Genomic DNA, 17,671 nt, shown 5'->3' on the forward strand with positions numbered 1-17,671 from the left:
TTCGTTAAAGCAAATTAAAGAGTTCGTTTTAACGAATTTAATTGGTTATAACAAGTTTAGAATTCGTTATAACGAATTTAATTCGTTATCACAAATTTTTGAATTCGTTATAACGAGTTCAACAAAATTGTTATAACAGATTAAATTCATTATAACGAATTCAAAAAAATCGTTTTAACAAATTAAATTCAGACGGCGAAATTTCCAATTTTCGTAATGGCGCTGGTTCTGACGTTTTCCTGGCGTGTAAAACATCAAATCATAAAAAAGCCAGGAAAACGTCAGATATTTCGGACTACACACGGACTAGTAACCAAATGACATTCAATTTCTAGCACCCATTCCTGAACCTTAATTAGCTTGATTGACTGGGGTACCCAAACCAGAAAAATTTGAAAGCGGTGCTTATTTTCTTGGTCTTTAAGTTTGTGGCCACTGTAAGAGGATACCTGGCAATTCAAGATTCTAAGGTCAGATGGTGAACTTTGATGCCTAGGAACCTTACTCTCAGCAGAAAAAAAATTGAATGACTTTAGAGAATCTCATTTTTATTTGGTCTTTTCTAGGGGTATAACCAGAATTTGACACACCAAATCAGTTGGAATGTTAACATATGTAGCCTTGTACAAAACAATGCATAGACAAGTAAACATCTCCATGCTAAACAGAGAAAAATAAAATCGATAATGCATAGAAACTCTACACACAGAATTAAAAAGACAACCTTCTCTAGACATGAAACTCTGATAAAATCAATTCAAAAATACTTCAAAGCACTAACCTAATAATTGCTTGTATAATTAAATAATGTAAAAATCACAACATCTTCATAAATATCACTGATTTGAGTATGTCCAATGCTCTGTTTGTCACGTTATCAAATTAAAAAAATATATATAATTTCTAAATTTGACATAAGGAAGTTGCATGCTTTAAGTAACTTACGCAGTTTATGTGAATGCATCAATCATTACGTCTTTACACAAAATACTAATAATTATTTTGTACAATGGACATTTTTAAAATCTTTTCACTTATCTGAATATTTTTGTAATTACACATATATCAAATAGACATTAGTCACACAAATTATAGGATGGCACTGTTATATCTTTTTATGTTTTCTTTCCAACAATAAAATATTTAACATAAACATGTTACTAGTATGTAAACTGTATGTAATAATCAGCCTGGCACAGTATTCAAGTGAAACAACTAAAGTGACTGGAAGACATTTTATAGTATCAATTATGTAAAGGGAAACATTCAATACAGCCTTAAATACTTAACAACATACAGCTCAATCAGAAAAATAAGGAAAAAAAATCACTATACCTCACCAGAAACTTAAAATGCCCTTAGTATTAATAATAGTGAATGAGAGTTACTTGTATATAAAAAAGGAAAGTAACATTGATGTTTACATCCTAAATTTTTAAGCTGTTATTTAACTAACACATGAACATACATGTAAAAAGGCAAACTCAATATTCAAAAATATTGCATCAATAATATCTTAACACAAAAATGCACAAAATGGCAGTTACAACTAAATAATAAGAAATTGTATTAAAGTACAATAGCACATTTGTGTAAGAAAAGGATGACAATAAATACATCTTAATATTAAGACACAACCTGAAGTTTGTATGAACCTTACTTAATATGATAAACTTAATGCAATTTCCACTGTACAAAAATACATCAACTGCACTATCACATTTGTATCAGGTCTACTTTGTAAAATCACTGCACTGCATTTTTAAAATTCTGTTAAGCGAACCTGCAGTAAGATAATCCACAGTCTTCATACTTTCCATTCTCCTTTGCCTTGAAAAGTTCTGCAATTGAATATTTAGTCAAATTCTCCCTACAGAAGTAATGCTATTGATCCTATAAATCCACTTTTTCCACAAAGCTTCCTGGAAATAAACCAGTCTTTCCACTTCTCTGTAATGTTCCCTTGAACCAGCCATCCTCGCGCTTCTTTGTCACATAAACAATGTCTCCCACCATTAAGTCCAGTTCTACCACGTGTTGTGCAGGATAAGGCTCCTTACATCTGTATCTACAATCAGCATATTTTTTACATAACATATTGTATTACTTTTTTACATTACATATACATGTAATATTTTTTATTTATCATATACTTAGTAGTAAAAACACTGATTGCACACTGTGTGATACGGGTGACCTCACAATACCCCATATCAACGACCAGTCCGAAATTCATATCATGTATCAGACCAGCGCCCAAAAACCTATATCACTTTTAAAGTTTAAAAGTTAACTAGCTTGATTTATTGAAATAACATGCAATACGATCCATGTACTAAAACTTGTTGTCTTAATTAGTTTTAAAATGACCTAAACTTTGCTCTATTAGATTTTAAAGTAAAAGGCTATATACATGCATGAAAATGCTTAAATGACTCTATGTGAACCAGCAAAGTATTTTAAATATATGATAAATAGAATATATATCATACAGTGTATGTCATATCAACTCTTGGGCCTTTGGCCCTCGAGCTGATATGGGCCACTTGGGCTGATATGACATATGATATGTATTTGAGTATGTAATATTCTCTATATAACATACATACATGTATAATATTGTTTTATATAATATACATGTAATATTCTTTGGTAAAAAAATACTAACATACATTCTGGAATTAAGAATAAACAAATATACCGGTACACTGAACATAGGTACTTGGGTTTTTATTTATAAATATGTAAGATGTCTATCAATATGCCCTCTTTTACATATTAATATTTATCATGCATATTCATAAACCAAGTCCAAAGTACTTGTGGAGAAAAAGTGGCTCAGAGATCCCCTCTTTGGTTTTTACTACAGTAGAAAGTTCTGAAATAAACCTGACTGATTGAAGCATGAAGGTCAGGATCAAGGTCATGAGCACTAGTATAAATATAGATGCTGTAGCTTTTCTCTTGGAAAGATGCCAAACATGTTACATAGATCTCATACAGGTCAATCACTTTGGTTTAGATTAAGATGTGTTTAAATAAACAATATTTTGTTTTGCACATCTACTGGTAAAAAAATATTTGAAAAAATTATCTGCAGACAAATTTAGCAGAAATCTCCTTTTCGCCCACCATATAGAGCTGTTCTGACAAGATTACAAGATACTTTATAGATGTGATAGATAAATGTCTTCAACAAAATTAGAGACTTGTGTACAGACAAACAGACAAATGAGCTGTAATGATCAAGGTCTCTAACCTCATCTGTAACAATGTTTATGCTATATATGAAATTTCTAGGTGTTCATCCACGATAATTAGAGCAACATAAGTTCAGTGTGACACACTGAGAGACAAGGACAGAAACCTCTATTTTTATCCTGAAGGTGAAACATTATGACTGAGAGGCTTACTTTTCTCGACTGAGGGACTTTTGTTTGCTCTGTTTCGATCCGTGAGGAGGGTGTACAGAGGAATCAAAAGATCCGGTCTTGACATGTTGTCCCTCCACAGAAGTGGCCACCTCAGACGGATAGGATCCGGATCTACAGAAAACAACAGCAAACATTTATCCGTGGAACTGAAAATGTTTGTTCTCTCAGTTTAAGATTAGTTTATGTGGTAGTAATAACAAAATATATACTTTTAAATCCTATGGAAATCTAGGAAATTTACAATTCAAACTGAAAACAAATTTACAAATGAATGTACACTAAGTGCTATTGTACCTTGTACATTCTATTGTACCTTTGATGTGCTATTGTACCTTTAATGTGCTATCGTACCTTCTATTGTACCTTTTATGTGCTATTGTACCTTTTCTGTGCTATTTAACCTTGCATTTGCTACTGTATCCTGAATGTGCATCAGTGCCTTTTATGTGCTATTGTACCTTGTGTGTGCTGTTTTACCTCGTGTGTGCTATTGTACCTTGTGTGTGCTATTATACCTTGTATGTGCTACAGTATCCAGAATGTGCATTAGTGCCTTTTACATGCTGTTGTACCTTGTTTGTGCTATTTTACTTTGTGCTAATGTACTTTGTGTGTGCTATTGTACCTTATATGGGCTATTGTAACCAGAAGGTGCATCAGTGCCTTTCATGTGCTGTTGTACCTTGTGTGTGCTTTTGTACCTTGTATGTGCTATTGTACCTTGTATGGGCTACTTTTCCTGAGGGTAAAGCTCCCTCACTGTCTGGAGGAGTTGACCTGGCTTTCCTATTTTTCCCAGAAGTCAGTCTCTTCACAAGGCTTATCTTTTCTTTCTCTCTTTTCTCTCTCTAGAATAATTACAGAAAACAATAATCTTATTAATTAATTCAATGAACCTGAAAATAATATCCTTGTTGCTACATCAGAATTCGCATTCCATAACAATGACAATGAACTGTATCACATACCTTGTTTGAGGATGAAGATTCCCCTGAAGCACCTACAGCATCTGGTATCTGTGCACTGGGGACCACAGACACTGGACCACTGACTCCACCCACCACTGGTCCTGTCTTACTTATCACTGAGTTAGGTGGTATAACCACTGTGTTAGCAGCTAATGCCTGCACATCAGATGAAGCAGTTCTCAAAGGACTCATTTTGGATGCTTTGACATATACAGGTTTGGGTACACTTCTAGCTTGTGATGACAAATGATCTGCAGTATGAGACGTGGACAACATTTGGGAATTTAAGATTCTGTCAGGATTAGCCTCTGTGGACAGGGAAGCTGAGGAAGGGGGATGAGAATGAGGTTTATGAGAAGACTTGACTGGAGGCACCTGTGATCCTGACGATAAACTTGATGATGATGTATATGTAGGTACAGGGGCAGCAGACAACTCTTGTCTGGATGACGAAGGAGGACCTTCTAGCCTTGAGGAGGTTAGGGGCACCTGTTTATGTAGTACACTGTTGTCTTGTCTGACAGAACCTGGCTGTTCTTGTCTGGAGGACATTTCCTGTCTTGATGAAGATTTTGAGTTGGATGATGATGTTTTGGCACGTACATTCTGGACATTATTGGGAGCACCTCCAGCAGAAGGAGATCTAAAAAAAATTACATTCATTGTTTAAGTGGTAATTTCTAGTCATAATTTCTTTTTGCAATTTCATCCTTCAAAGACAGTATTCAAGTCTTTGCTCTTTTAATTTTTCCAGTCAAAATAAGGTGGGATGAATTTAGATGGTATTATAAAAGCTCTCTGGACTTTGTAAAAATTAGTTAAAATTTTTAGAACAATATTCATAAAGCACACTTTCAGTAAACATTTGAAGGTTTTAAACTACATGTAACAAACCTGGCTTGCTGTACATAATTTCCAGGGAAGACCCCAGCTTTGCCAGTTTTGAGACATCGACCTTTGAACCATCCATCTTGACATGCCTCTATCACACTATAGTAATCTCCCTTTCTTAATTCAACCTCGTCCTCTTTCTGGGGTTTGTAGTGATAAAGGGCAACAAAGCTAAGAAAAGGAAGGTCAACAATCAACAAAACTGAATTACATGTACAAGTAATGTATAGTCAAGCTGATACACATCTTCAATACATTCTTATCTGAAAATTTCTCCTGACATCTATAATTCTGTTTCACTATCTTTTCAATTCCCTTACTTACATTTTAGTTTTTGAAGACCCCATACTGGAGTTTTCTTGCAGTTGTGTAGCTCCCCTACTACATGATGTCTGCAATGAATACACAGATACTACATTTAAACTGGCAATATGGCTTACATACTGTTATTTGATGAAGCTTACAAAGCTTGCATTCTATTTTGGTAAATGTCATCAATAAGTATGTTGATATTTTGTTTTATATCTAAATGCACCATATGGGGCAAAGAACATTAATTTATGGTGAAATTTTTAGTTATACTTGTACCTTCTCCCTGCTGCTTCCCCCCGCCTGGTCTGTGACATTCAGAGACCTCTCTGGCCCTGTCCTTGGAAGTGGGGGTGGGGATCTTACTTGGCCTGATGCAGACGTTGGTGGGATCACTAGATTTCCTTTGCTGCTCAACTCTAGAGATCTATAACAGAAAGAGTTCTCTAAAGGTAGCTGCAGAACTGTTGATAACATTTGGACAGACGAACCAGAGCTACAGATCCAAGCATTGAAAACACCTTCAATTTACTGCTATTTTGTCACTTGCTTTGGGTATTAGTTCTTGCCTTATGCTAAAAGCATGGCACATTAATTAAGCATATATTTTACTCCTATTCCTGAAACTTTATTTTCAATGGTTCCAAAAAACCCTATATGGCCTTGGAATGTCTGGGGGTTGTGTCTAAATACCTCTGTCAAAGAGCAAACATATGCTAAGAAAACCTAAACACATGTAAAAATGAAATTAGCCCTGGTGTATAAACCTTGGGCGTATTTTTCTACCATGACCCAACATGGACATCAGAATGTGAATTTTTAAAACTGACATTCCAGGGTCATAAAGGGCTGTTTGGAACCATTGAACGGTAAATAAAGTATCAGGAATAGGAGTAAAATATATGGCTAATTAACAGATATCATGCTTCAAGCATATCAAAGTTTTTCACAATGCCTGTATCTAAGTCTCTGCTTTGTCTGTCCAGATTTTCTCAACTAGAGAGCTACAGTTCTGCAGGTATTCCAAAGGCTGGATGCCAGTATATGGTACATGTAAATTTAGTATATACAGAAAAAAGAAACAATTCTTCTAATAGAATGTGTAAGTACAGGCTAATAATGTTTAAATATTGCAGGCTTAGATATGCATAGAGACTTGTGACTCAAAATACTCAGATGTAAAACATCTTAACAGCATTTTAACATGCAAATCATGCACCATACTCTTCACACAACACATAAAAGAGAAACATTTCATTATATCAGATTCTACTGTTACGAAAAGCCACTGAGTGATTAACTTTTTTTTTTTAAATATAAACTTTGGATTTTAATACTAAATTGCTATCAATGTGTATAAGTAAAACTATCTACACTCTTTAGATACTAACTAAAAAGTAATCAAGGCATTTTTTGAAGTATTATTGTCAGTTAGAAGCAACTTAGTTGTTTCCTACCTTGCACCATTTCTTGCAGTTTTTTGACAGACAGTGTACAACTATGAAGCTGGCATATCAAACAAATGTTATGAGTTCTGACGCAATGTTTATCTCCAATTTGAGCAGTTCTGACCTAATTTTTACCTGCGATTATGTTGGTATTGAGTGGGTGTGTCCTGCATGGCAGTAAATGAATGTCGCTTCTGTTGTGGAAGTTGTCCCGCCAAAGAGGCGGGGTTAAGAAACTGGGTGTTATGGGGTGACAGAAGATCACCTCCACCCAAACTGTAAGAGATGGGACACAACACAAGGTGATTATATGTACAAAGAAGGAAAGCAAATACAATATAGCAAAGAGTAGAGATTCCAATACATTGTAATCAAACAGTGAGTATATACAGGGTATTTCTGCAGTGTAAATATTTTTTTGTGTGTGATTTGAGCTTTTATCTTTAGCATTCAAACTATTGTGATATGAAAGTAGATTTGCACATTTCTGAAAATTTGATTGAATTACCAAACAACTACAGAAATTATACCCATAACACAATATTTACTAAGAATCCAAAATACAATGTAAACACATTACATGTACTTTGATCTATACATTATTCCATGCAAAAAAATATTCCTATACATGTACAGGTATATATAGACTGATACTTTATTTCAGAATTATTTAAGTAACTGAAATCACTAATCATGTGATATTTTGACCTTAAAGCTGAACATGACTCATGAAAGGAAGAGATACATGTATATCTTGTCTGCAATATTTCTCTTTGTTTTCTCTATTTCTTTAGCCCCTATAAGAGCTCAGTTGTGATAAAATTATCAGATGTATGCAGCTATACCACGTCAGGAGAAACATCAACTGCACAAGTCTATGCATTGCAAATGAACACAAAATGCACGTAAACAACAGAAAAAGATGTAAACACCAAGACAAACAATAAAATATAACAAATTTGCCATGAGTTTCAAGTTGCAATCAGGTTTAAAAAAATACTTAGGATATATATATACCCTAGTACTGATATCAGAGATAGGAAAACTTACATGACATATGGCTATTTATGAGTCGTGTTCAGCTTTAACAATTAATGGCTGAATACTGTATAAACATCAAATTAGGTTAAGGAACATAAAATTATTCATTGGTTAGTTTACACATTTAAGCATGGTATAACACTTTCATACACAAATTTATTAGTACTACACTGCTAAATTTTCATTGTTTGTGTAAGTAATAACATGGAAACCAGAGTCTGTGTACAACACACCGAAAAGCTATTAAAATGGATAGTTCTGAAATATCTACATGTACCTGGATCTCTGTGCTTATAAATGCAAAGATGTTTTTATTTCTTTTATATCATGACATGTTAATTACAAAGTACAGATAGGTAATATAAAATTTATCATATGTCTGATATCAACTGAATAATGGGAAAATGTGATACATGTACCATGTTTGTCCCAGTAAGTGTCCATTCCCCGACAAGTCCCCCCAAAAGGTGATTTCCAATCTGAAATATGCACCCCCTCCCAACAACCCAATGTCATTGACATAATATAATACTGTACATTCCTTATTTTTCACGAGTACTTAAATTGGCTCATTAACGTCAAATTGCGAGAACAATATTTTGCGAGTGGACAGTTGAACAAGAGATTTTACATGGATTTCAGCACCATAAAAATAAAAGCGAGTAATTTCATACATGAGTGGTGCTTCTCGAGTAATTACGTGAAAATTAATTCCTTGCGTATATTTATGAATCTACAGTACATGTAAATATAATAAATATTGCATATGCCTGATTTTACTGGTTTGATAAAAAATTTATCATTAAAAATCAAATTTCAGTTGCTCTTTTGTTCATTGTAGTTGTTTATTTTCAAATGGTTTATACTATCATACATTCATTAATGTGTTTTAGTATTTATAATTTTCTCCCTTTCAATGCATCATAATTTATAAGGGGTAAATGTAATTACCACCCCTATTATCAAATTTTCCAAGCACTAAAGATGCTTACAAGGATAAACACAGTAAACTATTACATAATTATTTTCCATCAACATGATCAGTGCTCATTTTAACTAGACACTTGTAAACATTTACAATTCTTTCATGTCAAGCTCTTGACTTTCAAAATATTTTTACAAAAGAAGTCTGACATCATGTTACAAGATTTAAAAATCAGCATAAATACTTTCAAAATCAGGAACTTTTTCCCTGACACTTTTATTCACCAGAAGTATTCATATATTTTCACATTTCCTACATATGGTGGTGGGGGACACTGCATGTAGGATTTTAATTTTTATCTACCCATAAACTGACAAGACTGTATTGAAAAACAAATTCATTTTTCAAGTAACACATGAATATAAAATGTTTATAAAGCACAACAAATACATGTAATGTGATCAACTTTTTTATTTTTTATGGCTTGTACATACCTGTTGGTGGAATTCTTGGAACTGATCAAGGCTTTTGCATTATCATTCAACTGTTGATCAATAAATTGAAAATCATGACAAGCAGTTATATAAAGACAGTGGAAGTTATATACAGTCAAATAGCAATGTCTTAGAATATCAAAATCATAACAAATTTGACATTTATAAAAGAAACAAATGGTCCTTTAACCACAGTGCTCACCTGAGTCATATACAGTATCTACCTTCTTGAGAAATTTCTAAGCAGAAAAATGAAACACATTATCAGAATTTCAGAAAATCAATATTCCTATCCGTCATTCAGACTGATGACTTAGTGTGTTGTACAAGTCTGAAGCAATTCTACAAGTCTGAATAAATTCTAATATAATTCATGATTTAACTCAAAAAAAAAAAAAAAAAAAAAAAAAAAACCAACAAGAAACATCAATGCCAACCCTGACCTTGTAAATACTCAAATTGAGTAAATATCTCTGTGGATCATTACAACACTGATTATGGGACATGGCAATAGATCAGAGTACAATAAATTCTTCATAGAAAATTAAAAAGCTTATTCAATAAAGCGTTTTTGAGATTATGACGAAAAAAGACAAAAAATTTTTTAATAGGGTAAAACAAAATATTTTGGATTTTTATGGAAGGCAATAATTGGTCATGTAGACTTGTACAGCAAATTTTATCAGAAATTTCAATTTTCTATCAGTTTTGCAAATAGGATTTATGGGTTTTTTTTTCTTGAAACTCTGCATTATTGTAGTTATTAACTTAAAGCCCACAGCTTTAGCAAATTTTATCTTTAGTATCCCTTTACAAGCCTCTCAGACTATGATTTGAACAAACTAGAATTAACACTTCATGGGGTTGCTTAAATATTGACTTGGTTGGCCTAATGTTACAAAAGACACTTCAAGATTTTCACTCCATATTCCTATGTTAAACGTGTGGCCTCTTCCAATTCCAAATGCTATGGAAAAAAAAAAAGAAAGAAAAAGCTGAATCCCTACAACATAGGAATTAGACTGATTGTGGTTTTACTGTCTATATACATGTATTAAATAAAGCCTCTTAAGAATTTTAGTACTGTATCAGTATGTGCATGTATTTAAACTTTTCACCTCTTGTTGCACCCTACCCTTCCCAGAGGCCATGATTTAAACAAATTTGAATTTGTATTATTATAATCATCTCTCTTATACCTAGTTTTGTCTTTTCTGGCTGCTGTGGTCTAAATGACCTTTTTTACTATGCATTATTCTCTTTGGAAGGGGACATTACTCTTCATTTGAATAAAACTGTCCCCTTCGCCAATGATGCTCTGTGAAACTCACTGGCTCAATGGTTCTAGAAAGACATCCAAAATGTGAGAGGTTAACAGACAGACATATAGATGGACAACAGACAAACTTTGATCAGAAAAGCTCCTTGACCCTTTGGCTCAAGTGAGCTAAAAATACAATAAAAACAAAATAAAAAAATAAAAACCTCAACAAAAGATATTGGAAATATTCCAATTTTGTCTCCCTTCTTCCCTTCAATCCAATTGCTGTCCACTCTTTTTATCACAGTCAATATTTCATCCTGCAAGAAAGCCATTAATAATTTTAAGCAATTAAATTTTCCAATTATGCATTTAAGAAATAATTGTCTAGTCTTTTGGGTGAAGGGGGTGAATTTTGAAAATTTGAATCTTCATCATCCAAGGATACTTTGTGTCATCTTAGCTTGAAAATGCTTAAATGGTTTAATAGTTCTAGAGAAGATGACGAAGATGTGAAAAGCTTACAGAAACACACAACAGACACTTTCCTACTGGAGCCTATGGCTCAGGTAAGACACCTACACAGTTGCTGATTACATTCATATTTTAAACTATTTGAAACATTTTTCAAGCTTCTAGTCTCACTTTACATCATGATACATGCTATATGAGCTTAATATTCTCACTTTCAGATCAATAGGGTTTATCATGGATTTTTATCACTCATTTTAAATTTAAATTATGTAAATATATGAAATTACTATCATTTTAAAGAAGCAAATGGCATAAATTTAGGATTTTAAATGTAAGAAACAGGTACGAGCTGTTACTCTACATGGTGTGCCTTGTTTTTTTTACAATAATAATAGGGAGAGGACTACCAAAGATTTGGAACTTGTGTCCAATTCCATTGACATATTGTCAATAAAATATGTTCAAAATAAAACAACAATTATGTAACATTCCTGTCATTACTAAAACAATGCCCTGATATTTAAGTGTAGACATCATGGATGTGTTGTTAAGTCTTCCTTACCTTTTTAAAACAAAGACAATCTTTCTTGTCCTCCTCATCCTCGACATCAAAATCATACAGCCCCCTACACTGCGGTATAGTCACAGGTAACGGTACAATCACCTTCAAAAAGTACACATATTAAACACTTCCAGATGAGCACAAAGCAGTATTATAAGAGTTTAAATGTTTTTGTGATACATAAATACATGTACAATCTTTGTCATTATATACTGATGATGGTGAATGGTGATTAACATCAACAGCTAGAACTTTACATTCCTATTGTCTGAATTAAGTTTATAAAGAAAGGTATGCAATAAGCTGGATATAGCAAAAAAAAAAAAAAAAAACAGAAGTCTCTGAGGAGACTGTAGCTCTAATGGTTTGTACTTCTAACAAAGGAAGATAAAAGTAGCACTTGGACTTGAAACTTTGCAACAGCAATAAATAGAATAATGATCCTTGGTTAAGTCTCTTTTTGTGGCAAGATTTATTGCAATCAGACTAAAACTGTAGGAGGAGTAGCCTTTTAAAACAAATTTACAGAAAGGATGTATTCACTATTACAAAAGAATTGACCTATAGGAGAGAACAATTTCCCGGAAAAAGTGACATTTAAAAATCAATCTTTATTTGTTGTTTTCTGCCGTATATATGTCTTAATTTTTCAAATTTGTATTTTACAACTAAAATTTATTATTTACAACTTTACAATAAACCTCCAAAGTTGGCCGAAACACCATTTTGTCCGTTAAAGCGTTGATTTTTGCATAAATTTTGGCCTAGAAGTCCTTCAGGGCAGGCCTGCCCCTAAATAAAATTGTGATATTCTGATAGGTTGGGATGTAAGGAGTAATTTAAGATAGGATTTTTTTAGGGGCACCCCTACCCTAGGGTCGAAATTCACAAAAAACCTACAATTGAAAAAATATGTAAACCTGATTTTGACAATCTGCTTCAAATTTATACCATTTAATCTAGTAGTCAGAATAGCTCATTTGATATATGCGCTGACTTTTATATCGTGGGTCCTTTCTTTTTAAAGTCGGGGGTTCGAATCCACCTGGTGCCACACTTTTATAGTTTTAAATTTTCGCCTTTTGAAAGATTGTTTTAAATTTTTTATAGGTTTGTGTATTTTCCTTCAATTAGCTATCCTTTATGCATTCCCATTCTTGATATAAGAAACACTAGAGAGAGATCAAATCGTAACAATCCTATGTACAGTTGTCAGTCAGGCGGAACAAATCTCAGTATAAGCACACTTTCTCCGAGGACAAGAATAACTCACTCTGTGTTACTCGATACAGGTATTTTCGGCAGCATTGAGCTGCGATGAATTTCAATTGTATATATTTCTTAGAATTTAATCACATTGCTTTTATTCTGTTTGTGCTACTAGTGCTTGTCTGGGTTACATGTAGTATGTTACGTATTGCTTGAATTATTTGAGCTTAATATATTTAGAATAACATACATGTTCTTTTGTTTGCAGTCAGTGTTCTAAGATCTTAAGTTTTGAAACAGTAGGGCTACATATACCAGTAACTGTACTCCCTTGGATTTCATTTAGGCCTATATGATTTGCACACATTAAAGGCATGTTTTTATTATATCCAACGAATATGAGTTGTAAAATAAATAGGCTAGACATAAAAAAATTTAATTCCAGAGACAGTAGACATTACCATTATGCACAATAAGAAGTAAAGAAAAATATCAATTATAATTACATTTGGAGATAACAAACTCAGAATATCAATGAAAGTGTTCCTCCTACCTTTACTCACTGAAATAAAGATTTATGAAAAACAAATTGTTACATGTATTCAGCCTAATGTCATTAATCGGAACGGAAATCGACAAGCTTTTTGTAGAGAAAAAAACCAAGCCCAGTCCTATAGGTCAGATCCCTATTTATATAGAAGTGAACCTTTCGATTAAAGTAACCATGGCAACATCATTCAACAAAATAAAAAAAAAAAAAACAAATATGACAATTATTTATCTCAGTGTAGTCTACTTGTATGCCAAGTTATACTGAAATCAGACAAAAGGAGGATACTTCTTATATAGCGTTTTGAAATGTCATTACCACCTACATGGATAACAAGAAACCTCAGATGTATTTCAAGAAAATTTCTATTTTTAGTAACCATGGCAACACTGTTCACTGAAATCCAAAACTGGTACAGAGAATTATGTATCTTAGTGTAGTCTACTTGTGTGCCAAGTTATACTAAAATCAGACCAAAACTGTAGAAGGAGTAGCATTTTGAAAGCATTTCAAGGAAATTTCTATTTTCATTAACCATAGCAACACTGCTCATCAAAATCAAAAACTGATTATATATATTATGTATCTTAGTGTAGTCTACTTGTGTGCCAAGTTTTATTGAAATCAGATCAAAACTATAGGAGGAGTAGCGTTTTGAAAGTATTTCCAAGAAATCTCTATTTTTAATTACCATGGCAACACCGTTCATTGAAATCAAAAACTGGTGAAGAGAATTATGTATCTTAGTGTAGTCTACTTGTGTGCCAAGTTATATTGAAATTGGACCAAAACTCTAGGAGAAGTAGCATTTTGAAGGTATTTCACAGAAATTTCTATTTTTAGTAAGTGTGTAACCATGGCAACACTGTTCACTGCAATCAAAAACCGATAAATATAATTATGTATCTTAGTGCAGTCTACTTGCATATCTTATTTACCTTACTATAAGAGGCAGGAATTCCATATTTTATTTACCTTACCATAAGAGGCAGGAATTCCATATGTAAAGAGGCAGGAATTCCATATGTACCTTAACATAAGAGGCAGGAATTCCATATTTACCTTAACATAAGAGGCAGGAATTCCATTTTTTATTAAATCAATAAATGTAACATAAGAGGTGGGAATTCCATATGTACCTTAACATAAGAGGTAGGAATTCCACATTTACCTCAACATAAGAGGCAGGAATTCCATATTTACCTTACTATAAGAGGCAGGAATTCCATATTTTATTTACCTTACCATAAGAGGCAGGAATTCCATATGTAAAGAGGCAGGAATTCCATATGTACCTTGACATAAGAGGTAGGAATTCCACATTTACCTTAACATAAGAGGCAGGAATTCCATATTTACCTTAACATCAGAGGCAGGAATTCTATATTATTTACCTTAACAAAAGAGGCAGGAATTCCATATTTAACTTACCTTAACGTAGGAAGCAGGAAAGAATCCTTGCTGGTTGTTTGATTCACCTTGATACCAATTCTCATCTACCTGTCTCTTGAGTAATATTACATCCCCTTTCTTAAAAGATAGATCACTGAAATACAACAGAAAAATGCATTAGCTTAGTTCACAGAATATTAAAAAAAAATACTTGTACAGTTACTAGGTACATGTATCATATTCATAATTGATGAAAAGTCATGAATGACTGAGAATATTCCATCTTATAGCACAGATTTGGTTTTAAAGTATGCTTACTGCACTCTCTATCATGACTGATATGCTCTACCAATACTCACTCTATTTACTCAACAATATCATATTTTATAGAACAATTTAGAAATACCTTTGTTCTGAAGCTTCATAATTGTACAATGCTCTGGCTGACGGCTGACTTGAAGTGCCACTCTGCTAAAAGTATTAAAAAAATCAAAATAATTTCTACTCATGCTAGAGAAATTCTCAGATTATATGTTTAAAATTAATTAAAAAGAAAGAAAATATTATTTTATATGGAATACACATTTAAATCTAAGTGAGAAACATGCAACAACTGATTATACATGTAAAGGAGTACAAAACCATTTGCTACCTTGCCTTCACAATGACGGGGGTTAAAGAGATTGGAGTGAGTGAGAATCTGAATGCAAGGAAGACAAAGTATGAGTCAAGGGCAATAAATTGAAGAAGCAAGGATGTGAGAACAGCAATGTAAATTTATGAGAATGGCAGCAACAAGGTGAGGGCAGTCTTAATGCCCTCACTTTCGTCACCTTTCCTTCTGAATGTTCCTTCCTGCTCATTCACTTTGTTGCTCCCACTCCGACACATACAAGCTCCCTAGCTCTGCTATCCTTGCTCTAATCAAAATCACCCTAGGCTTAGCAGTGGTACTCCCTTATTGTTTTCCACATATTCTTGTTTATAGACTTTCATTCTTTTGACCTTCCCTTCAAAGACCAGTAAGCATGGGACTATGATGGGAATGTGCAACCCTATCAGTCTTATGTAGATGAATGTCAGACACCTCGGCCCAACGACACCTCGGCCCATTGACATTTCGGCCCAATGACATCTCGGCTCAGACGGGTCGGCCCAAGATTTAAGACAGGTCAGCCCATGCATAAGACACCTCGGCCCAAGCAAAATTTAACTATGAAATACATGTATATATTTCCAATTTTGGGACTTGAATTAAAATGTTGACTGAAAAAAGTACATGAATAAACTATCAAGATTTAAAAAAAAAAAGATCTTCCACGTGCACATTGACGATATTCAAGGAATGAGAAGACAATTTAATGCTATTAAGTAAGTGCTAATTGATAAACAAACAAAATACCGCAGCCCATCCTTTTGAGGGTCAAGCGCTTGTTATATTGGTGACAACAGGGGGTTACGGTAATTACGAGCAGACCTAATTGGGAGACAGTAATTGAATAATTTCTTAAGAAAAACATTTCCCTTCATAAATATATTATCGTCGCTTATAACTAGTTCGAGTCCATTTTTTCCCAGGCTACTTGTATCAAAGCATTTTTTTTTATTTGCTAATACAAGATTAACGCGCGCAACCGTGATACTGCAGGAAAAATTTACATTTTCCACAAGAAATAGATGTAAATGAAAGCCTGATCTAATTAAGTTGGAAAAATAAAACGATTATATCTATCAAAGACCCCCATTTTTTATTTTTAAAAAATCATTTAATTGTCAGAAAGAATAATAACACCAATGATAATATCATTTCAAATGCTGGGTTAATCTGTTAATTTTTTTTCTATCGTAAAATTTTGCTTGGGCCGAGGTGTCTTTTATATGGGCCGACGTGTCAACAATCTTGGGCCGACCTGTCAGGGCCGAGATGTCAAGCGTGATGGGCCGAGGTGTCGTTGGGCCGAGATGTCTGTCTACCATGTAGATATTCGAGTGTCAGGAACCTTTATAATTTTATATTTTTTTAACCAACCTTTTCTATTTTAGGTTTGACTAAATCATGCTATATTGGTTGCTACCAAACTTCCTAATTGTAATAAGATTTCAATGTTATATCATTTTCACCTGTTTTGATGTATGATCTCCAAAAGAGGGATGTTCTTGATTTCTCCGTGGAGACCTGCATCGCTCAGATTTTTTTGTTTTTAATCCTTCCAACAGTCTAATGAGCAAAATATTTGAGGGTAGCTCTTCCACTGGTACTTCAACTAAAGTCCTACATTCTGGACAACGAAGCTCGCGTTTTGTGCTATAAATTTCATCCAAACAACGTCTACAAAATGTGTGTTGACACTGTAGAACCTTGCTTGTGTGATCTAAACGTTCAAGACACACAGAGCATTCAAGCAACTCATTTAATGATTGTTCATCCATCCTACAGATATGAACATCGCGATTATACTTTACATCTTCCTTTTTCAAGAAAATGTTTATGTTTAAAAGAGAGGAAAATTGTCGTTGTGTCACAAAATTGGTGACTCATTCTTCATTATTCACGGGTTCAATTAAAAACACTACATTACTCATTGCAAATAAATTCCATAGATCTTCAACGTCCATCTTAATTCAAACCGGAAGTCATGGTGCGATCTCGATATATCTCCGCAATGTAGTTCCTCACTCAATATTTAAAATGATTTAAATAAAACAACGCATT

The 17,671-nt window shown here is 33.5% G+C and overlaps 1 protein-coding gene across 3 annotated transcripts; it reads right to left on the minus strand.

Moving 5' to 3' along the window:
- Positions 1-531: 531 nt before the first annotated feature.
- LOC133173212 (E3 ubiquitin-protein ligase SH3RF3-like) lies at positions 532-17,526 on the minus strand. Of its 3 annotated transcripts, none has more exons than XM_061308171.1 (14): positions 17,080-17,526; positions 15,365-15,426; positions 14,998-15,112; positions 11,808-11,909; positions 10,996-11,091; positions 9,511-9,560; positions 7,186-7,326; positions 5,882-6,029; positions 5,618-5,685; positions 5,297-5,464; positions 4,403-5,045; positions 4,155-4,282; positions 3,414-3,545; positions 532-2,068 (listed from the first exon to the last, which is right to left on the minus strand). In XM_061308171.1, exons 1-14 carry the CDS (start codon positions 17,386-17,388, stop codon positions 1,894-1,896), a joined length of 2,337 nt encoding a protein of 778 aa, XP_061164155.1. In that variant the 5' UTR covers positions 17,389-17,526; the 3' UTR covers positions 532-1,893. The 3 variants fall into 3 exon arrangements, with proteins under 3 accessions (XP_061164155.1, XP_061164154.1, XP_061164156.1); XM_061308170.1 differs by having other exon boundaries at positions 15,365-15,429; XM_061308172.1 differs by lacking the exon at positions 7,186-7,326 and having other exon boundaries at positions 15,365-15,429.
- Between the last annotated feature and the right edge of the window lie 145 nt (positions 17,527-17,671).

This window comes from Saccostrea echinata, unplaced genomic scaffold (genome assembly GCF_033153115.1).
Source record: "Saccostrea echinata isolate AGI-Se365-2 ecotype Australia unplaced genomic scaffold, CSIRO_AGI_Sech_v1 ptg000056l, whole genome shotgun sequence".
Lineage (NCBI taxonomy): Eukaryota > Metazoa > Mollusca > Bivalvia > Ostreida > Ostreidae > Saccostrea > Saccostrea echinata.